Source organism: Thermobia domestica, chromosome 17, assembly GCF_964235325.1.
Source record: "Thermobia domestica chromosome 17, izTheDome1.hap1.1, whole genome shotgun sequence".
NCBI classification, from domain to species: Eukaryota; Metazoa; Arthropoda; class Insecta; order Zygentoma; family Lepismatidae; genus Thermobia; species Thermobia domestica.
This window is the reverse complement of record NC_137470.1, coordinates 9,655,254-9,679,425: the sequence shown is the minus strand read 5'-3', so window position 1 is coordinate 9,679,425 and position 24,172 is coordinate 9,655,254. Positions and strand designations below refer to the sequence as shown.

Below are 24,172 nucleotides of genomic sequence, written 5' to 3'. Positions count from 1 at the left end.
TTCCACAGGGTTGTACAAACACATTAGAAAAAGATAAGAAAGGCCGATATTTCTCTCTTACCTCGATTACTCCTAATATGTTTGGACAACTCTGTGGAACGGTGATGGCTGGCCTTTTCCGATATAAATCGTGGTTAACACACAGGGCCAGCTCCAACGTATGTGCAACACGGCATTTGCACGGGCCGGCAAAATCTGTCATAACTATATTATTTAAAATAAATATTTCTTGTTGGAAACAGACTTCATGATGATGGTAGTTAAATTTACTAAGCTGATCTTCTATTTGAATATTATTCATAATTCATGTTTAAGCCGCATAGTTTAAGGTCACATGGACATTGCTAAAGCAAATGATCAAATTCCAGAATATATTGCTTGATTGTTGTCAAATACAAGAAATCAATTCTGCGACAGCAATGAACACCCGTTCCATTTAGTTAGTTATCACGGTTTTGATATAAAAACTAGTCTTGACTTTGTCACAAACAAGTTCTTTATCATTGAAGATGGAAACAAGTCTTTTTTATTTTGTTTTAACAGATTTAGAAGGAAAATCAAGAAATAAAGATGAATGAGCTAGTTGCGCTGGAACTACAAACTGATACATTGAGATTGAAGCTCGATATTGAATTCAATGAAAAGGATTACCATCTTTCCTCTACAGGTGTGTTTGCTTTACGTTTCACTAACATAATAGATTATTATTATTTAGAGAAAAAACAGACACAACGATATTGTATTTGTAGTGTTTAGGCCATTCTGAGTGCGAGTGCATTTCGCCTCCTCTTCCTTGTTCATCTTGAGGTAGTATACTTAAAATCGTGGCGGCAAATAATGCAATTACACGGGGCGGCAATTACCTAGGGCCGGTACTGTTAACATCACCAATGTGTCATGAAATACGGAAGTTAGCACAACGCGTTAGTGATATCCTTAGTATGATGGTAAATAGGACTCTGCATAGGGCTCTTTTTCTTTTTAAAGGATAAACTATCTTGTGAAAAGGGCAAATGGAAAATGCCTTTTCATATTATGAAGACGTGGCGATCTGTTATTCTTGTATTATCGCTTGTTACGTGGTAATATTAGCGAAACAGATTATAGCACATTCTGTTGCTGACTTCTCTACACAAGAAAAATATTGTACTTACATATAATACAAAGATATGACTTCTCCATGTATACGGCATGTGTGAATTCAGTATTAAATAAAATACCACAATGAGATAAATATCTTTAAAGTAGCGCTGTCCCAGAATCCTTTCCCTGATTTGAAACACTGATAAGGCATAAAATATGACACATAGACAAATCTTCTTATCTTGTATTGCATACAACATATTCAAGATTTTTTGTGCATACTTACTGTTATTTTGTTTGCTACAGAGCCCAGTGAAGTAACAATAGGAGAATGCGACACCATATGCAGAAATATGTACTCAAACCAGGAGAAAGCCCAATGTATTCTCTGGTATTACGAGACACAGTCACCAAAAACAGTCCAGAGACAATTTCAGACGGCATACCATAGAAAGTCACCAGATTAAAAGCATCAATATGTAGTATGCAAAGTTTAAGGGAACAGGCAACGTCAGTGATCTCCCTAGAACAGGTAGCTCTGGCCCTAGTGCGCAGACAAGTGAGAGATGCGTTCGTGAGAAGTCCCAAGAGTCAGTCCGCAGAGCCTCATGTGAGTTGCAGATTTCTAAGACATGAGTGCACCGCATCCTACATAAACACCTTCTTTTCCGTGCATACAATGTCCAGATCGTTCAGTCACTACGACCAACGTGTTACAGTGCTCGTTATGACTTTGCTGTTGCCATACTGTCTGAGATTGAGGACAATGTTGACTATCTGTCCTTTTCTCAGTTGAGGCCACATTTAATTTGAACGATGTTGTCAACCGACACAATACTAAGATCTGGGGTCCGAGAATCCTCATGCTGTGTTTGAGACCGTCAGAGATTGCTCCTAAGCTGAACGTGTGGTGCGGTCTTATGCACAATGACAACCACAGCCAATATCTATCTTGATATGTTGTAATTATTTGTTGTGACACAGATTCAGGACCTTCTGGACTTAATTTTCCAACAGAGATGGTGAGCCATCTCATTGGGATTAGATGTTCGTGCCTATTTGGATATATTTCTGGGAAGATGGACCGTACATGATGGTCCCATAAACTGGCCTCCGCGATCACCAGACATACCATCACTGGACTTGTTCATTTGGGGTTATGTCAAGAACCAGGTTTACCAAACACCAATGAACGACATTATAGTATTAGAATTACTGAAGTCATAACAGCCATTTCTCACGTAATGTTGACCAATGCATGGGTGGAATAGGAATATCGCCTGGATATCCTTCGGGCAACGAAAGTATCACACGTAGAAATTTATTAATTGTTTATACAAAAACTTGAATATGTTACATGTAATTGAAGATAAAATGTACTTGTGTATGTGCCCTATTTTATGCCTTATGAACGTTTGTAATCAGGGAAAGAATTCTATGACACCCTATACTTATTAATTGAGTAGTAACTTGGAAGTAATGCCCAATTAACACTTTTGGTAATACATGAAGATTACGTATGTACACTAGATTTAAATATTTCTTTTCCAGTACTTACTAGGTCGTCTTTATCTTCAGCTGGATCACACGTATAGGCGAACGAATGAAGGAAATACTGTAATAAGTAAATAAATATAAAAAAAGAAACTGTTATTTATCTTGTATTTCTTTCTGTTGTAATAACCTAATCCAGGGTTTCTCAAACTTTCTGACTTCATGCATTAGTTTAGCCATTTTTATTTATTTTGTCTGATTTACTCAAGTTTTTGATTACCTTCATATAATCTTACAAGTCGTGAATTTCTCAAAGATAAAAATAAATGCATGAATTAGCACCTAACTTTTAAAAGTACAAAACAAAATAATACAACACTAATAAACATGTGTAAATTACAAAGTATTACACACACACACACACACACACATATATATATATATATATATATATATATATATATATATACAGGGTGCGGCACGTAAAACCGGCCCGTCGTAATATTCTGGTATATTGTGTTTTTGGCAACACTTAAATAATCTACCTTCCTACCAAGAGATGGCGTGTCGAGGTCGGGTCGACTTACGTGACCTGCAGCAGTCACGTGCAGCCGCAGCCAGTGAAACTTGTCGAAACCAGTTGAGAAAAAGGCCTCGTTGTGTTAAGCCGGGTGAGTGTCAGTATCGAATAATACCGTATTCGATACCCGAGCGTGTTGCCATTGTTGAAGGGTTCATTCTCACTGGATCTTTTGTGAAAACAAAGAATTTTTTTCGGGAGAAATTTCTAGGACGTTCTGTCCAGCAAAAAGCACCATTCAGGAATTGATTGAAAAATGGCGGCGTACAGCATCGGTTCAAAATGCTCCCAGGAACAGACGACCATCTGTTTACACACCTGAATTAAAGATGCAGGTGGAGGAGATAATGACAAGAAGTCCTCGAAAGTCAACCAGGAGATTGAGTCAACAGGTTCATGCGAGTGAGAGAAGTTGCAGACGTGTTTTAAGGGGACTGAAGTTAAAACCGTACCGGATAAGTGTTGTGCAAGAACTGAAGGAGCCTGACCTGCAGAAGAGGGTGCATTTCTGTTCATGGCTATTGAGCAATGTTGCCAGTGGTTTCTTGGATCCACTAATGCTCATCATGAGTGACGAGGCGTGGTTCCACCTGTCTGGGTACGTAAATTCCCAAAACAACCGGTATTGGTCGACAGAAAATCCACACGCAATCCACCAGGTACCCTTGCATGATGAGAAGATTGGTGTTTGGTGTGCCATTTCCGCCACACGCGTTATTGGGCCCATATTCTTTGAGACGACAGTGAACAGTGACGTGTATATGGGAATCCTGGAGGAGTTTTATACACACTTGACCGAAGAGGAGCGTCAGTTATGTTACTTTCAGCAGGACGGTGCAACATGCCACACATCAGCTGCATCATTGTCCCTTGTGCATGAGATGTTTACACCAGAGAGGACAATCAGCAAAGGCTTGTGGCCTCCTCGGTCACCAGACTTGTCCACGTGTGACTTTTACTTATGGGGACTGTTAAAGGGAAGAGTATACGAAACAAATCCACACACAATTGAAGAACTCAAGATCAGGATCCAGGATGTCACCAATAGCATTACAACACAAGAACTGACAAGGGTATATATGAATCTCCTCAATCGTGCTCACATGTGTGTTGAAGTGGGCGGAGGACACTTTCAGCACCTGCTGTGAAGGTGAGTAGTCATATTCAATACATTACATTTCATTTATGTGTTGTAGTTAATCATATTCAATACATTACATTTCATTTTATGTGTTCACTTTACGGGCCGGTTTTACGTGTCGCACCCTGTATATATATACTCGTATATACATACAGGGTGTTAATGAACGATACCGACAAACTGTAAGAGCTGATTCCTTGCATCAAAATGAGAAAAAACTTCATATGGACCTATGGCGAAAAGTGCATAGTTTCAGAGCTAGAGCTGTCCAAAATCACGGAAAAGCTAAATTTCAATAGGCCCTATTTCGAATTCCAGAAACTGTGGATGGTGGTTCTCATCAGCTTAAAGGAAGCCACGCATACACAAACCAAAAATGCATATTTCATCAATTGTCAATAGATGTAGAGGGTATTCCCTACAGGGTGTAATTCTCAGATATGTTTTCAATAGTGTTTTCAAAAATACCCTGATTCCAAGAAGGGTCCAAAGTAGGCAGGAGGTAAAACTTGACAACAATGGACATCCAATGCTTTGGAGGAAAGGCGGAAGTATTAGGAACAGGCAGCTCCATGTTTCTATGTGTTCGGAATAGCGTGTGATGATATGTATTTTGTCACGGTATATTTCACGTTCTCTTCTGTTATAAGCGTGAAGGAAAACATTGCAGCATGCGTTTTCCCAAGTACGAGAAAGCGTGCTGCTGACGATCCTTAACACTTCCGACATCGCGCCAAAGGATTCTGCGTTCACTGCGTATATATGTATTTAATGACTCTTCGAGTACATAGAGCACGAAGAACGTAAAGAAGCACACAAAATGGAACAACCATACCAACCACGTAAAGGACACGCTAACACGGAACAGGCCACATTTGCAGGAAAACATGGTAGAATGAGTCACACAACACAAACTCAAAACTTGGTTCCAAAATACATATACCACAAAACACTGTGAGACGCACTTGTGGCATCGAAAACAGGTTAATATTGGATATGGTTAGGTTAGGTTAGGTTAGGTTAGGACAGCCATACGTGTCTGGCAACGACGTTCCATGCTGAAGATCAGGCTGTTGAAGAGCTCTTGGAGTAGCTTGATTCCATTCCTCACGAAGAGCAGTACAGAGCTCCTGGTGTGTCCTGGGAAGCGACTGGCATGTTACAACACGTCTTCCTAGTGCGTCCCAAGCATGTTCAATCGGGTTAAGTTCAGGAGATCGTGTTGGATACTCGATACGTTGGATGTCTTCCGTCTCTAGGTATTCTTCCACCAGTTTGGCTCGATGGGGACGGACATTTTATCAATCAGAAGAAAATGTGGGCCAACTGTGGCCCTGAGAAGCCGCACATGGGTATGCATAACCTCGTCTCTGTACCTCTCGCCATTGATGGATCCAGATTCGAAGATATGCAGGTCAGTACGATCGTTCATTATAATGTCTGCCCAGACCAGTACGTCACTACAAGCATATCGTATCTTTCAACAATGTTCTCGGCATGTACGCGAGTTCCCTGTTCGTGCTAGATCAGTGTGCGATCGGAGTCGCTCTGGGAACTAAATTGAGATTTATCCGTGAACAGTACGCAGCCCATTTGTTGGGGTCCACTGGTGATGTTCACGACACCGCTGTAAACGGGTTCTTTTGTATGCTTTAGTCAGTGGAACGCATGTTGCTAATCGTCAGTCATACAGACCATTGACGCTCAGTGTCTGGTACACAGTCTGGCGTGACACTCTCACCCCTGAAGCGGCTACAAGCTCCGCTGAAAGTTGACTTGCAGTCATAGTCCGGTTGCGACGCGCAGTTACGGATAAGATCGGTTCTGTTGTAAAATTGTCACTCGTGGACGTCCTCTACCGGGCCTACGGCTGATATCTCCGGTGTCGATAAACTGTTTCTACAACCTAGGCACGACACTTTGTGGCACATTGATGGTTTTTTCTAGTGCTGTCTGTGTGTCACCTTTTCCCAAGCACCCGATGATGCGGCCTTTGGTAAACGTATCTAATTGATGTCTTTGTGCCATATTCCATTATTGTCACCTACAACTCAGCAATAACCTCCGGTCAGTACAACACTCTACTCACTTCACACAACGGAATGCGCCTATTTCGAATTCAAGCACTAGTGTTCGCTTTCTTCCGATAGCGGGCCAGGCAGACGTTTGTCATAGCCTGTTCAATGCTTCACAAGCAATACACACTATCTACTAGAATTCTTGTGCTCGCGATGCCCTTTCCGGACTTTATATGCAACTTCTTGCATTATGCTTAAGTTTTGGACACTTATATATATATATATATATATATATATATATATATATATATATATATATATATATATATATCGAATTTTGGAAATTTGAAATTGACTAGTGTGCAAAAGTTGTCATTCGGTCCCTGCAAAATCCACAAAAAATATTCATCAAAATCGCAAATCTTCTGCCTCCCCAACCACCTTAAAAATTGGCAAAAATCGATTCTTTTACATTTTTTATTATAATTTTTAGAAAATCGAATTTAACAAATTTGAAATCGGCTAGTGTGGTAAAGTTCTCATTTGGTCTCTACGAAATCTGCAAAAAAATTCATTAAAATCAGATAATATCTTCTGCCTCCCCAACGACCTTGAAAATTGGCAAATTTCTCTCTCTTTTTCAATGTCAAATTTCGTTTTAAGATACAATATTGCTGGAGGAGAAATATTTCTTCAGGGGACATGTTTTCAGGTACAACTTATTTTGTGCTTACAGCTTTCTTTTGTTTTAAGAGGATTATGAGAAGAAATATAGATGGCAGTGTTGGGAATAATAATTTTGTATTCTGTTCTAGATTTAAGAAAGAAAAATATTACAAGATAATTAGTCAGTAACTGAAATATAGTAAGCTAAGGACAAAAGCAAACAATAGTCACATAAGGAGGCAGTCAGAAAAGGAGAAAATTGATAAATAGACACACTATTACTATTTTTTCTTCAAAAATTAAATGAGTACTTGAATGTCACTAACATGAAAGTGTGGTGAGTGCTTTTACTTAGTAGCCATAATTTTCGTTTGGACGCTTAAAGATTTGTTTACATTACGACTGCTTCTATTAATAAGGAAATTTGATTGTCTTTTTGTGATAGTATTATTTTTCTGTTCACACATGGCAAGCCCATCGTCTGCAATTACAACTAGAGCTACTACTGTCTGCCCTGTGTTTGGTTCGCCTTCTGAGTTGAATGAAAACGTACTACCAACTTACGAAGATGTCGCGAAACGCTATGAATTCTTGTGTTTCATCAAGAAAGTAGGAAAAAAGGAACAAACTTTCAGTAAAATCTCACAAGCTACTGCTGTGAAATTGGAGAAAATTTGGAGAAGAGCCTCGATTCCTGTTCTTTCAAGAAGAAGAATTGTATCCATGCTGTTCGACTTCCATAAAAGGTACAAAAACTTACTGAAGCCGTACAAGTCAAATATATATATATATGACATCGCAGCAGGACTGAATTAGAGAATTCCAGATCAACAGTAAAAGTCTGTTTGATATCGCTGCCCACAAATGCGATTTGTCAGTCAATCTCTTTACTGCTGTGAGAAGGATCGTAAAGTCCCAGCCGAAGAAAGAGTTTTTCTACTTGATCAAAGAACCAATCGAAAAATGTTTAGCCATGTTGTTGATATAAGAATATCGAGAAAATTACAGATGAAGACTCTGAGAAAGTTGAAACAATCTTCTTCTGCTGCTGCATCTGCTTCTAAAGCAAGCACTTGCGAAATGAAAGTTTCAGACACCGAGTTCATTCAGGATGAATGTGAAGATTCAAGTGACAGCGATAAGGAAATTGACCCACTGCATGAATCATCCGCACCAAGTACACGTGAAAGCGCAAATGAGTGTGGAACTTTCTTCATTTGCTTCAGCCTGTGACCGATATGGTGTATCAGATAGAGCAGCTGTTACGATTGCCACGTCCATTTTGCATGACTTAGGTGTCGTTTCACAAGAAGATGCATCACTAGTTGTAGACAAATCTAAAGTATGGAGAGAACGACAAAAGAGTAGATCAAGTCTTTGCTATTCTTTTGCAGCAGACAGCAAAAATCTAGGCCCCAGAAACCTCTTGCCATTTTCTTTGATGGTCGTAAGGACAAAATACTTGTTCAAGTAACAAAAGAACAGACACTTACCAGGCAGAGTGTAATGGAAGAGCATATCACATTACTTCAGAAACCTGGATCAACGTATCTTGCTCACTCAACTCCTTAATGTGGCACAGCTTTCTGAAGAGCATTTGTAAAAGCATTACCGGGATGTCTATCAATATGGAAGATATTTTGGCTATTGGTTGTGACGGCACCCCAACGAACACGGGAGCTAAGGGTGGAGTGATCGCTATTCTGAAAAAAGAGCTTGGAAGACCACTGCAGTAGATCGTTTGCCTGTTTCATACAAACGAACTTCCGTTACGTCATCTAATCCGACACATTGATGGCACGACATTTGGATCAAGTGGATTTTCAGGACCTATTGGAAAACAGCTAGAGAATTCTCATAGCCTAGATCCAGTTCAATTTGAGAAAATTGAAGGGAATGTCCAGGAACTAACTGACAACGTTAAAAAAGACCTCAGTTCAGACCAAAAGTATCTATACGAGATATACAAAGCTGTGCAGATTGGGAAATGCACTGAAGGAGTTGAATATCGTAACCCAGGAAAGCTCAGTCATTCACGATGACTAACAATAGCGAGTAGAATTCTTCGCTTGAACATTGCTACAAAAGAACCTTCAAATGATCTTCGCATTCTTGCCGAATATGTTGTCAAGGTGTACACACCAATGTGGTTTCTTATCAAGAACAAGCCATCGTGCACTGAAGGTGCAAAACACATATGGAAAGTGGGGCACCTGTCCCGATATCTGTCGGATGACCTGAAAGATATTGTATCGGGTAATTTAGAGAAATGGCTTCTTTGGCCATCCAGAAAATGTGTTAATAGCAATGCTTGCTGATGAAAAAGAACATATCAAAGAGCTTGCAGTACGACGAATTCGGAAGGCTCGTGAGAACAGTGAGGTTATAACACAAGCAAATCAGGAGCTAAGAGAATTCACTATTCCTAAATTGAACTTCACTGTCAACGATTACACGGAGATGATGTACTAGCCTGAGTGCGTAGTTACGGAGTCCCCGCTAACCAAAGGCGTTCCTTTGGATGTGCTTCAAGATTTTTGCAACCAGCAAGTTGGCCGTCTAGTTGTATCTTTACCTTGCCACACTCAATCAGTAGGGCGTTGCGTTAAACAGGTGAAAGAGACATCTTCCTCTGTGTGTGGTGAGTATGCAAGGGATGGATTCATAAGAGCCAGAATTGAATCCAGGAAGATGATGCCCAGCTTTCACACTAAACGTGATTTCAAATTCTGAACTTTCTATTCCTGTGTGTTCGTTGCATTCTGATAACTCCAAATTAGTTAAAAACAATATACTGTAAAAACTATAAAACCCTACTGAAAATTTTAGCTTTGAAATAAAAACACTGTTGTTGAGCACTATAAGTACTTTTAATATTTTTAAACCATTAAAACTTGCAGATTATGTAAAAGCTTAATGACAACTTTTTCACATTAGCCGACGTCAAATTTGTGAAATTCGATTTTCTAAAAAATAAATAAATAAAAATGTAAAAACATCGATTTTTGCCAATTTTCAAGGTCGTTGGGGAGGCAGAAGATATCTGATTTCGATGATTTTTTTTTTGTAGATTTTGTAGGGACCGAATGACAACTTTTGCACACTATCCAATTTCAAATTTCCAAAATTCGATTTTTCACTCCACCCTAATATATATATATATATATATATATATATATATATATATATATATATATATATATATATGTGTGTGTGTGTGTGTGTGTGTGTGTGTGTGTCCAAAACTTAAGCATAATGCAAGAAGTTGCATGTAAAATCCGGAAAGGACATCGCGAGCACAAGAATTGTAGTAGATGGTGTGTATAACTTATGAAGCATTGAACAGGCTATGACAAACGTCTGCCGGGCCCGCTATGGGAAGAAAGCGAACACTAGTGCTTGAATTCGAAATAGGCGCATTCCGTTGTGTGAAGTGAGTAGAGTGTTGTACTGACCGGAGATTATTGCTGAGTTGTAGGTGACAATAATGGAATATGGAAATAGAATAATATGGAAACAGTTTATCGACACCGGAGATATCAGCCGTAGGCCCGGTAGAGGACGTCCACGAGTGACAATTTTACAACAGGATCGATTCTTATTCGTAACTGCGCGTCGCAACCGGACTATGACTGCAAGTCAACTTTCAGCGGAGCTTGTAGCCGCTTCAGGGGTGAGAGTGTCACGCCAGACTGTGTACCAGACACTGAGCGTCAATGGTCTGTATGCTTGACGATTAGCAACATGCGTTCCACTGACTAAAGCATACAAAAGAACCCGTTTACAGCGGTGTGGAAAACATCATCACCAGTGGACCCCAACAAATGGGGTTGCGTACTGTTCACGGATGAATTACGATTAAGTTAGTATATATACATATACATATACAGATGGTGATCAGAAAAATGGAAACACCTGAACGAAATTGCAACTTACCAGATTAATATGGTGTCGGGCCATCTTTCTCCTTCAGAACAGCCTTGATGCGACGTGCGATGGAGGCATAGAGGTCTGAATGGTAGAAAGTGGAATTTTACACCATTCCTCGTGCAGGGCATCGGCCAGTTCTGTGAGAGAGGATGGAGGTGGAAATCGTCGCCGGAGTCGTGTTTCCAAGCCGGACCGCAAATGTTCAATTATGTTGAGATCTGGGGATTGGGCGTGCCAGGGGAGGTGTTGAACTTCATCCCGATGTTCCTCAAACCACGCTGTAACAACGCCAGCTGTGTGAATGGGTGCATTATCATCTTGGAAGATAGCGTGATTGTCCGGGAACAACATCCGGATCATAGGATGCAAGTGGTCTCCTAAAATTGCGACATAGTCGCTGGCAGTGATTCGTCCGCTAAGGGTGACCACAGGACTCAATTAAAACCATGATATGCGGGCCCGCAGCATCACCGAGCCGCCGCAGTGTTTCACAGTTGGGCGGAGACACTGCAGATCATAAGCTTCTTTGGGCGTTCTCCACACATAAACACGGCCCGTGGTTGGGAATAGGGTGAAGGATGACTCATCCGACCATATCACACGTTTCCAATCCTCAACGGTCCAAGTTTCATGGTCGCGGCACCATTTGCGGCGTGCGAAAGCGTTATGGTCCCTGATGAGAGGTTTGGCCTGTGCAACACGACCCCATAAGTTCATGTCATGTAATTCGCGGCAGACTGTGATTGTCTAAACAGGGTGGGAGAGGTGCTGATTGAGTTCCTCCGTCACTTGCTCCGCAGTGTCACGACGGTGCTGCGTGACAATGCGCTTTAATACCCGGCGTGACCTGTCACTCATGATTTTCTTCCGCCCACTGTTCCGCTTCCCGGATGTGGTTTTCCCATGTGTTGTGTAGGCGTCATCACCTTCGACACTGTCCCACGCGACACACCTAACACAGTAGCCACTGCCGTCACACTGACTCCACATAACTGCGCACCAACAATTTGCCCTCTTTGAAAATCTGAGAGGTCTCCCATTTTACACTCCCTCCGTCTGCTGCAGCCACTGGACACTGCTGTTCCACTGCGCCTGACGTAGTATGGAGACCGACCTAATACACCACCACCAGCGGTCCGGCGCTGCGGGCGCCACGACACCACTGCCAACCCATACATTTGACGTGTTGCCAACTACAGGTGTTTCCATTTTTCTGATCATCATCTATCTATCTATCTATCTATCTATCTATCTATCTATCTATCTATCTATCTATATATGTGTGTGTGTGTGTCAATTTCAAAAAACTGAATGCTTGTGTCAACTCATATTAAGTACGAAACAAATATATTGATAATCTATATTATAAAACTAAAAGTGACTATGTTTGTGACTCCTAATGTCTTGAACCGCCTGACCAATTTTGTTCAGATTTTCAACTTAGATGCATTTCTGGTCTGGGAGTGTTTTTAGCTATTTTCTTTGACGGTAGAACTTAGGGGAGGGGGAAGAGAGGGACATAGAAAAAATAAACACAACTTAATAACTCTTTGAACCACCGGACCAATCTCGATCAAATTTTCAACCTAGATGAAGTTCGAACATGAGATGATTTTTGTCATATCACTTTGACCATGTACCTTAAAGGAAGGGAAAGACATTTACAAATGATCGAAAATGACCGATATTAGTGACAAATCTATAGTTTTTGATGTAGCTGAGATGAACAATAACCCTTCTGATACCATTTAAATCCAAATGCAGCCCCGCAAAAATTGTGGGAGGGGATATATATATATATATACAGGGGTGCCCATCCCCCCAAAGCTGATGGAGCACTCCCCCCAAAACTAATAATCTCTTCCCTCCTCAAAACTCAAGTCCTCTAAAAACAATTGCCCAGTGTAGCAGTAGTTTTTATAGTACTAGTAATTGTTATTTTTGTTGTTGTTTTTATTTCCTGTAGTAGTATTATAGAATGCTTGTAGTAGTAGTAGGGGCAGTAGTAATTATAAAAGTGGCATTACTTTTATTAGTAGTCTTGGTAGTGTACAATACTAAATATGTTCTATAAGGATATTGAAGGGTATAAAAACTTCTACACACTGTGTATGGCACAGGTATTCTTTTTTTACAATTAGTAGTATTAGTTTTTCTTTACAAAATATTGATATAATTCCCTTGTACATGAAAAGTAAGACGCAAGTTACAAGTTATTGAGTTTGATATCAAAAGAAAATGTTATCCTCGAAATTAGCCTACATAAAGAAGTGATATCCAACAAAAAACATTCCTGTAAAAGAGCCAAGTACGAGTGGTCTTAAAAAGAATTGAAATCACAAAAATAGGCGCCAAGTTCTGGTGGACAACAGTTACAAACACTCACTGGCTCACTTCAAATTTAGATTTGAAACTTGGCTGTTGTCTGTATGGTTACCACTAGCTCACAATTATGTCCAACTACTTTATAATTTTCAACAGACAACATAGGCAAGTTTCAAATCTAAATTTGAAAGTGATTCCTTGAGTGTTTGTAACTGTTGTTCACCAGAACTTGGCGCCATCCTTTCATATAGCAACTTGCGCGGTACTTCATTCATGGAGTTTCTGAGCAGGGGGTAGGGGGATTCATTCTCGAGATTAAAAAAAAAATCGCATCGTGTTCCAATGTTATTCTGACGACAGCAAAATTACTTATTCGACATTAGAGTAAAATTCTTCCCCAATTTTTTTATTCCCCCCAATTTTTTTCTCGATGGCACAACTTGCGCCATTCATCCCTCCTGTGGGCGGCCCTGTATATATATATATATATATATATATATATATATATATATATATATATATATATATATATAATCAAAATGACCAATATTGCTGTCAAATTCATACTTTTCGGGATCGCTGAGGTGAACAATGGCACTTTCGATGCCGTGGCCCGCAACGTGGGGATGAGAGGGGATATATAAAAATCATCGAAAATGACCGATATCAAGGAGCGCGTTAGTAATAGTAAAAAGTGACTGACTAACGAAACATAGTGCAAATACATAGTCATAGTCATAGTCATAGTCAACATAGAAACGAAACATAGTCAATTGATGCTAGTAAAAATATAAATATTACAAGTATATGCAAATTAGAAACCTCTTGAACAAAGGTCACTTTGGACTAATCTCACTCAAACTCACGCTCACAACATCTATTCGACCTCACACTCACATAATCATCTTGACGTCACGCTCACAACAACCTTTCGACGTCATGCTCACTCAACCTCATACTCACATTATCATCTCGATATCACGGTCACTCGACTTTACACTCACATTATTTCGACGTCACGCTCACTCGAACTCACGCTCACATCATGATCTAAAACTTACGGTTTTTAGTGAGGGTGAGGTCGAGTGAGTTCCGAATCATGAGAGCCGACCTCATGAGTTCGGGGACCTTTGCTCTTGAACAAGCATAGTTCAATACAAACAAGAATTCTATAATCATACACAGAAAGAAGATTGCTCATTAAATTAAAAGTATCAATTGATTGATAGTACTAACGTTTATTCCCTAAAAAATATAAAATTACTGAAATGTCATTATATGTGGTATGCTATGTGCCGAGATTCTCGTTGATCTCAGAAGAGAAAGTACAAAAGAAGTGAAGGAATTGTATTCATGTTTGTAACAGCTATTGAAATAGCTACGATTAATTGGTTTGCATTTTTAACGCTAGAAGGAGCCGGTAGTAGATCTTACCTTGTGACCGCCTTGCCTGCCATCTAGCGGGTGGCCTGTAAAAGTCCAGTTGCGAGGGGTGCCAGAGTGTATGATAATTACCAAAATATACAATGATTTGTGCTCTGGTTGATAGAAAATAATAATTATAAAACGTACAATAATTTTAAGATCAGATGGAATATACATTTTCCACTGATATTTTATCCAGTGTAAAGCAGAATTGAACCCCATTTTTTTCAGTGTATACCTGAGCGTCAAGAAGGAACTATAGCCCCTATGGCCCCCCTTGGATCTGCGCTTGTATATATATATATATATATATATATATATATATATATATATATATATATATATATATATATATACTGTGTGTGTACGAGAAATACGATAATTTCTTCCAATATTCCATAATTTTTTATGATAAATTGATGATAAATTTGTTTCTGTAGTCTGGCAACGCTGGGGTAGTTCGTCAGTTCTACTTTTGGGGAAGTTTGAGTGAACAACACAGAAAACTTGCTCTTATGATTGTTCATTGGCGTGAAGCATAAACAAGTTGAATTGAGTGAAAAATGTTGGGCAGGTAAAAGATGGAAGAATTATTGTCTTTAAACGAAGCTAAGACTTTTAGGCAGATCTTATTCAAAATTCAAACCTATTATTTTTCCTCTTTAAAGTAATGGTAATCCTTCCTATAGTAAAATTAGTTGAAAGAAATGGAAGTTTTTTTGTGCATTTGGCTAACCACGAAATTGAAAAAGTTGAAACACGTTTCAGGAAAATTCGAACAAAAATTGCTTTGAAACCAGTTTGGTGTATGAATGAACATTTATTGGTAATTGTGGTTATATTATTTTTGAATTGTTAAATGAAAATACAAATTAATCATGTTAGAAGGAAAGCTGAAATGTTTGAAAATGACCCGTTTGAATTAAGCTGTTTGCTCATTTGTTCTTTATGTTAAGTTTGGATGTTGTTTGGAGTCATATTTATTCTGTGATCAAGGTGTTTTGAGAAATTCAGTTGTTAAATTTGTTGTTACCCTATGTTTTCAGCTAAGAAAAGAAAAGCTAACAATAGAAGTTAACTGTTTTGATACATGGTAGTCTCATTAAACGAACCGAGGTTTCCCTATGCAAGCATTTTTAAATTCACTCTGCAGTTATCAATGATAGTATACTAATCCAATCTTGAGGAAATTTGTTATGGTAGTATGAAGATTACCAAGAAAATTCTGTCGCTTTTTCACCCAACACCTTCGAACATCGATTTGTCACCTAAGGCGTACCTGGAAGGTCAAAACTAGTCCCTATAAGCATCGACGACCATCTTCCAACGTTCTGGAAGGCCATGGATTTCATAGCTGTACTTGGTGGGCCCTGAAGCGAAGAAGGTATCAAGTGCATTTTGCATCGCTACTAGGGATTTTTACTGGCGTCCTCTAAGGTGATTGTCTAAGAAATGGAACAGGTGATAATCGGACGGTGCAATGTTCCGGGAGTATGACGGATGCAATAGTGTTTCCCATCCAAGGCGTAGAATGTTGTTCCGGGTCATCCTAGCCACGTGGGGTTTAGCGTTACCCTGTAACAGGAGGACCCCTTTGCGATTCAGAAGTGCTGGATCCAGAGTTTTGAGTTTCTCTTGAATACGGCTCAACTGCTGACAGTACACAGTTGTATTGATGCTCTGACCAGCTGTTAGCAGTTCTCGATGCATGATGTCGCAAGCAGTCCACCAAACACACAGAAGGACCATCTCTGGTGCATTGCTGGTTTTGGCTGTTTTGGAACCGGTTCATGGGATGCTAACCAATAATGACGGCACTGTGGAGCTTCGTACAGGACCCATTTCTCATCACATGTCGACACCCTGTCCAGAAATGGCTCCTTGCTCAGACGAGACAGCAAAGAAACACAGGTGTCTGCTCGCGTTGCCTTCTGGTCCGGAGTGAAATTATGTGGGACCCATCGACCCAAGTTGTAGGTGCTTCCCAAGTTGATGGTGGTGCTGCCGAATGGTTTCTCTATTCACTCTGAATTGTAGTCCCAATTCCTCACATGTCTTTCCATTGTTCGCCTAAATTGCTGCCTGAATATTTTCATTTTGTACATGTGTTGGTCTTCCGGTACGTGTTGCATTTTTGAGTGTTTTGTCACCGTCCTTGAACTTGTTAAACCACCATTGCACTATCCGCGTAGTCACGACACCCTCATCAAAGGCCTGACATATCTTCTGCCCCACTGCAGCGACGTTTAACCCCAGTTTGAACTCGTACAGCATACACGCCCTTATGATGCTCTGTGGAGGTCCCATGTTCACTGTGTCCTTACGCAAGTTCACGGTATAACCGAACTGCCACAACCAGGTAGTATGCTGGATATACCCACACCAACAACTGACCATCGCCTTATCCCCATTCGCATTCAACTCACGGTGTGAGTTCCAATTGAACACAGACTTCCATAAAAAGCGACATAACTTTCTTGGTTACCTTTATATATTCCGTGTAGCTATGTATGTTTGTGAAATATTTGGATATACAGATAATTCTTTCTGGAGTTAGTGAAATGAAGAAATTTCACTAAATCGTGATCGACAAAGCCAATTTGATTTTGACCAAACTTGATATGATGGTAAACGGTGTGGAGCTTTGTGCTCTTTCGAGCATGGTATGAAATATTATTATGTATAATTCTCTATTTTCCAAGTTATTGGCCATCGAAGTTGGGTTTGAACTCAGTGAAATCAAAATATTTTACTAAAAGCGATTAAATGAGCTTATGCGATGTTGACCAAATTTCACAGCATCAAATTTGGCATGGTGGTACATCTTTATGAGCTTATTGCGCATACAAAATACTATTTTGTGTAGATCTTTGTTCCTCGAGTTATTTACCATCGAAGCTGGGTTTAGACTTACTTGAGTCCAAACCGCAAGGTTGAGAACCCAAATGCCACCACGGTATTTCGCACACATATTAAGGTTGTTAAAGTCTACCAACATTTCAAATTTTGCCAGGTGGAGAGTTTTAGTTTCTGGTTTATTAGGCCCCAAATTTTGGGTTTGCATTTAAGATATATTTTATTGAAAGTAAGGCAGTATGTATTTATAATCAAAATTTGCTAAATTTCAACGTAAAAGGCGATTTTTTTTTACTATAGGGATTTAGTTCTATAGATTTAAGTGCTTCTGTTCAAGAGGAAGAACCTGGTATATCTAACAACCAATCGAGGGCCGCACTTCATCCTTCTGATATGTGTACTTGCCTTGGTGGAACGGACTATTTCTGATTGGGCTTATTTTATAACTGGTTTATTTTTATAATAAATGCATTTTTCTTATTATCAGACTTAAGGTTATTTTTCCTAGTAGCAGCCCAATTTCCATAAAGAAAAGTCAATATTGTGTATTCTTTGCAAATTTTCTGAAACTCAGGATCTGAATTCACTGAACACATTTTTAAAGTCATATACCTTACTCAAATCCGATATGGAGCATGGCACCATCCACAAGAACGTTTCAACTGTCAAATCAATGAATTCCGTATAACACCTATACTTTTTAAGACGTCTTATTTCAGCACCTGATTTCAATAATATTTGCACTTACATATCCTCAATTTATTCGTAAAATCAATTAGAACAACATATAGTATATAAATCATAAATGAATAAACAAAATCAATGGAATACCTCTCCGTAGCTGTGAAAAGTAAGATAAACAGAGATTCTGTCTTTGTTCTTGAACATATAATTTGCATGAGCTTTTACTTCGCTTTCCGAAAAGGCTGATTTTCCGCCATATATCTCCGAACAAGGATCTTCATCAGTTCCAATTTCTATAAAAGATAATTATTATTATTAATATTTTTCTATGAACTGCTACATAACTAAGTATGTAAACCTTATGATTTTAACAATAATTGCACTTTCCCTTTTAATATTGTACTAGTACAGATATACTGACACTTAATTTTCTGCTAGTTATTTCTGAACTATTTCCATAGAGCGAATGTTCCAGTATATCAGGATGCTGTACTTTGTGGAATTTAGCTGACGACAGTTTTCAAACTAATGATGGTGAAGAACATAGTACAACATCGTATTCCTACACCACCTTGATATTATATTTGAAATATCTCATCATTCAATTAATTTTTGCATTATTCACGTGAACATTTTCTTTACCCTATTGGAAGACAATTTTTTGTATATTAAGCTAGATTATAGATTACTAAAAAGTAGGCATGTAAATGTGCAGATACCAAGCTAAAATGTCAAATAATAATGACATAGGAAAATTACTTGGATACATATTATATATGTGCGCCTCGGAAACATAATATATCATATTTTCTACCCTAGTAGCACAGACAACTTGCAAATCGCTTGCTGTAAGCTTGAATTGCAAGTCGGCCAAGATTGCATCCAGCTTGATTGGAAAACGTGCAAGTATGCCGCAAGGTGGATTCCAGTAACGAAGTTACATGGGGCAACCTTGCATTCAGTGTTCCATTGAAGCTTGACGCAAGCGTTTTACAAGTCAAGTGAGTAGTTAATGAACTGCCAGTTATGCTATGGCACTCTGCGAAGGGTCTAAAGCATCGCTTGCAAGTACAACGAAAGGCAAATTATATGAAAGCATGCGTTTGAAGTGCAAGCGTGGAAAGCCAAAGGCCAAGCACACGCCAACTGGTCGAAAGCTTTCTTACTATTAGGGTAATTTTCGAGTAAACTGGGAAAGAAAGTTCAACATTCCCATGCAATTGAATGAAATGACATATACCAAACAAGCTTTCCCTGCCATCTAGAGATACATTTCCGAAATCAAACCACCTACATTCTCTTCTGTGGTTCAATCCTAACCCATTCCATCTAATAACTCAATTTCACTGGAAGTGGTGCTTACCACTATGTTCGTCCGAGCCGCTCATAAATTTTATCTGACTATTTAATATTGTCCAAAATTTCAATCAAGTAAGTCTCCATGTTAAGTGGGTTTGCATATTCAGTGTTCTAACTATGAAAACATTTACTATCATTCCAACTAAAACCATTTCACTGCTTAAGGTGGATCACTAGGTGTTCTCGGTGCTATACTAAACCGTGCTTGAATAGTGCGGCGTTGCCAGGTAGTGTTGAGTGTTTATTGATACCAGATATTAAAGGGAGTAATCATGGAATTCTGCTTGGATACTTAATGGAGAGATTAGTTTCCGACCCTTACCGCGATTACGCTTCTCGAACTGCGACGCTAGAATCCAGAAATTTTCTTATTGTGACTACTACAGTGAACGTAAACATTTGGCAAGAACGCATCATGGCGTTCTGCGCAAGTTTCGTCTCAAAATCTATTTCCTTAAATGTAAATTAATATTTAAATAAAATGTGAAAATAACACGAGAAACGGTCAAACAATATATCTATTTCGTAATCAGATCTTTACTTTAAAATACTTTACACATACAAATAAACATTTCATAAAACTGAGCACTTCTAGTAAGATCTAACAGCAAGTGCCATCTTGTGTGCTCATCGTAAAACGTATCAAATATTTTCTTTTATTTGTTACCTTTTTCAATATCACGAGACAACCAAATGAATCACGGTCTTGTGTTGTAGCTGAAACATTACTCTATCTTAAAGTACAATATTTATTATACGTAACTTTTTATTGCGCAGAACTTAAAGGAATAAGCTAAAATATGTACTGGCTTCCGGGTGGTGATCCACCTTAACCTCTTTTACGTAAGTTATTATGAATAAACTTAAATGACCCCTGTACGAAAAATATGTTACTAAAGCTAACTTCCAATTATTCGATGTAAACTCAGCCATATCTGGCTGTAAGCAAAAACTAGTTGGAAACAGAAAACGACTTCTTACAAACATTTAAAGGAGGTTTCATCGTAAAAAATAGTCATGCTGTTTGAAGGAGTAGTTCATCAATGCGATGTTTACGTGTTAAACTTTTCAGTGTTTGACATCTTGTTGCCTACTTTTCTTCTACCTACATTTTTCAGTTGAATATCCAATTCAGCCAGCATAAGATTTTGATCAGAGAAAAATGTCAGCCTCAGGAAGGGTCTTCGCTTTCTTCAAGTTATTCCGGTACCTGTCCTGAATCATAACATAGTCTATCTAATATATTCGACCGTCTTTTGAGAATTGCCATGTTTATCTTCTTTTCTTGTGTTCATTGAATCACGTGTTCCGATTACTAGTGAATTCTGTCTACAGAAATTGACCAGTCCTTCTCCTCTTTCGTTTCTTTCGCCTAAACCAGTGTCGCCAAACTTCTGAAGTTTCAGAGCTACAGTACGTGTTTAAATCCTACTGTGGGCTACCAACGAAAAGAACTACCAACATTTTTTAAATATTACATTTGTTTATTGCCTATGAACTTACATTTCAAGGTTAGCCAACCGAAGCGTTAACGCAATCTACCGACAATGTCCCCGCGAGTTACTAGTAGCTCGCGATCGACGGTTTGACGATAACTGGCATAAACTATATTTGTCTACTACGCTACCTTCCTGTTTTTCTCCGAATCTTTCCGCACTTTTCTTCCTTATATTGGGATTGAGATGTAAAACGTTTGAGTAGAAATCACGATTTTATGGCATTTTGTTTGTCTCTTACACGTTTATGTTTGCGAAAATATAAACAACAATTACTTCCAGTTCTTTTACATTGAGAGGTTACCAGAAATCAATGCAAACCGAAGAAACTAAGCATCCAAAAATCTATTAGGTAGTCTAAAAAGTAATAAGCGTTTCACGCACAAAATGGCATGGCAATGCCAGGGCCCTCGGTGGCTCAGTGGCAGTTGCTCGGCAGACGCCGTGCCGTTCACCTCGTTGTCCCGGTAGGTGTTCGAGTGGAAGTAGTGAGTGTGTTAACTTGCTTGAACTGAACCTGCATTGTCAAGTGGAGTATTTTCTACTACCAAGTAGTTAGTGTTTTATTTACTCTTTTCATCATTTTGTCTAGTGTGAAGTACAAGTTTACCTACTAACATTGATAACTGCATTATGTCTGTTATCCGAGTGAATGCTTTACGTTTGTCATTCCAGGATGTTGTGAACAAGCCTAATACATTAGTCTTGCATGAATGGATCCGCAATACTTTTCATCTGCTTCCTGATCAAGTTGTCAGTATTGAGTTTGATTATAGTCGCAAACAGTTATATATTAAGTTAATCTCGCAAGTGCTTTGTGAACAAATTTTGTTTCGAGTGAATGGAAAGATTAGTTATTCAGATGATCTTGCTACAACATTTTAATCGATTCTGCCAGTTCCAATATTATAACTATCCGTTTACATTTGGTACCCACCGAGTTGGAAGATCATCATATTTCCCGTGTGCTATCTCAGTACGGTGAGATTAAATCAATTGCAGACGAAATGTATTCTACTGGACACATCTATGAAGTAAGAACTGGGAGAAAGATAATACGTATGTGCATCAAGCGTCCCATACCTTCTTATGTGACTATCTGTGGTTTACGTTTGTGGTTAACGTATGGAGGTCAAGTTAAAACCTGCACCATTTGTGACTCACCAAATCATTTTCTGATGGAATGTACAAAGCGCCGTATCCCTCCAGCCGTACCAGCATCAGTATTCAGTGTCTCACCATCCAGAGCCCCGCCCATGTCCGGCAATTTGAATAAAGTTGATACTCTACCGAACGTTCATTCGTTTACTAGTTTTCCCGTACTAAATGAGAAACGTCCTCCAACTTTACAGGAGAACCTTCAACCTCCAACTGCAACTTCTGCAAATATTTTTGCTAAAGCACTCAATGAAACTGAACCCACTTGTCCGCTTGATGTTCCCCCCAGTTCTACAGCTGCATCTCAGACCAGTTCCCCTGCTATTGCCTCCCAGCAGACCCTTGCTTCCAATACATCTAAGAGTGACTCATCCAGTTCCACTACCATAGCGCCTATTACTTCGGATTTTCCACAACAGAGTGTTACTGGTTCAGCATCTTCAGCTTCGGAGATGGATATTCTATCTAAAATCATGGTAAGTACTCCACCGTTAGTGGGCATTGATGACTCTCGCCAGGAAGTGAGTGATTTTTCGATATAGATTCACCATCTACAGAAGCATCCCAGTTTCCCTCTCTACCCGAGAAGAGGCGTCGCAAAGGTCGATCTCAGTCTTCACCTCGTGATAAATCTAGTAGAGCCAATAAACTTCAGAAAACTAAGAGTGTTCCCCCCCGTAAACAACAATTGTGTGTCTGGTTTCACGAGGTCACGAGTAGATGCCCATCATAGTGAAACAAGTGCTAAGGAAAATGATAGTGCTGTCTCTTCGGACAAGTGATCATATCACCTCACAGTATAGAATGGGAATGTGTGCGAGTTTTTTCACTCGTCTTTGTTTTTTCAAGTGTATTGTGTCATTTCCTTCTGTTATGCTTTTTTGGTGTCTTTTTATTTTTCTGTGGCCATTAAATATGTATGCCAAGCGTATAGCCACTCTTAATGTCAACGGCATTTCTAGTCTTACCAAGCAAAAAACGCTAGCCGATTACATCAATAAATCGTCTCTGGATATAATTTTCCTTCAAGAATGCAATATTGACAATTTATCCTTTCTTTTTAATCGTTTGTGGGAAGTCAATTCTTCTGAAACGGGTTCTGGAACAGCTATTATATATCGCAAAGATATCTCATTAACCGCCTTCTCAAAATTTCCGTCAGGTCGTATTACCACAGCCAATTATAGAAGCATACACTTTTGTAATTTATAATCGCCGTCCGGGGATAACAAACGTGCTGAGCGAAACTCCTTCTATCTCACCGACGTTCCAACGGAATTACATTCTGGTGCCAGAGATTTGATTTGTGTAGGAGACTACAACGCAGTGTTAGATCCTATAGACTCAAGTTTTGGTTACAATACTTCTCCTACATTATGTAAATTGATTCAAGACTCTAAGTTAGTTGACGTATGGCATCATTATAAAGGTAACGCCCCAGGACACACCTTTTTCGACAAAATGGATCCTCACGTTTGGATAGGATCTATGTCAGTACCACTTTAATTAATTTTGTGCGCCCATAAACGTTCAACCGGTATGCTTTTCTGATCACTGTGCTGTGGTTTGCACCGTTGATTTACCCATCTGTAAGTTCTTAAAGTCATCCTTTGTTTGATCATTCAATAACAGCATTTTAACTGACGAGGATCTACAGTTGCTCATCACCAGTAGAGAGAACTATTTAATGCACTTTAAATCTCAAAAGAAAAGTTTGTTTTCATGGTGGTTACATCATATTAAACCGTCCTTTCAGTCTATCTATAAACAGCGCTGCAAAGACAGATCCTTTCTTCTTAAAGAGGAAAATAATTATTACCATAACTTATTATGTGACTACTATAAAGAACTAGCTCAAGGAGCAGACGTACTCCCTCGTATTAAGGAAATTAAGGCACTCCTACTTACTTTCCATCGTAAAAAAATCAAGGTTTTTTCACGAGAGGCAAAACAATGA

General features: G+C 39.1%; 1 protein-coding gene across 1 annotated transcript in view; it reads right to left on the bottom strand.

Annotated features, from left to right (window-relative positions):
* Nucleotides 1–24,172, bottom strand: part of LOC145674633 (carboxypeptidase B-like) — a 139,953-nt gene that overhangs the window by 7,719 nt on the left and 108,062 nt on the right. Inside the window, exons 7-8 of the mRNA XM_081744851.1 lie at nucleotides 18,350–18,495; nucleotides 2,642–2,698 (exon numbers count right to left, since the gene is read on the bottom strand). Coding sequence (XP_081600977.1) covers nucleotides 2,642–2,698; nucleotides 18,350–18,495 — 203 coding nt within the window. The remainder of the gene's footprint in view (nucleotides 1–2,641; nucleotides 2,699–18,349; nucleotides 18,496–24,172) is intronic.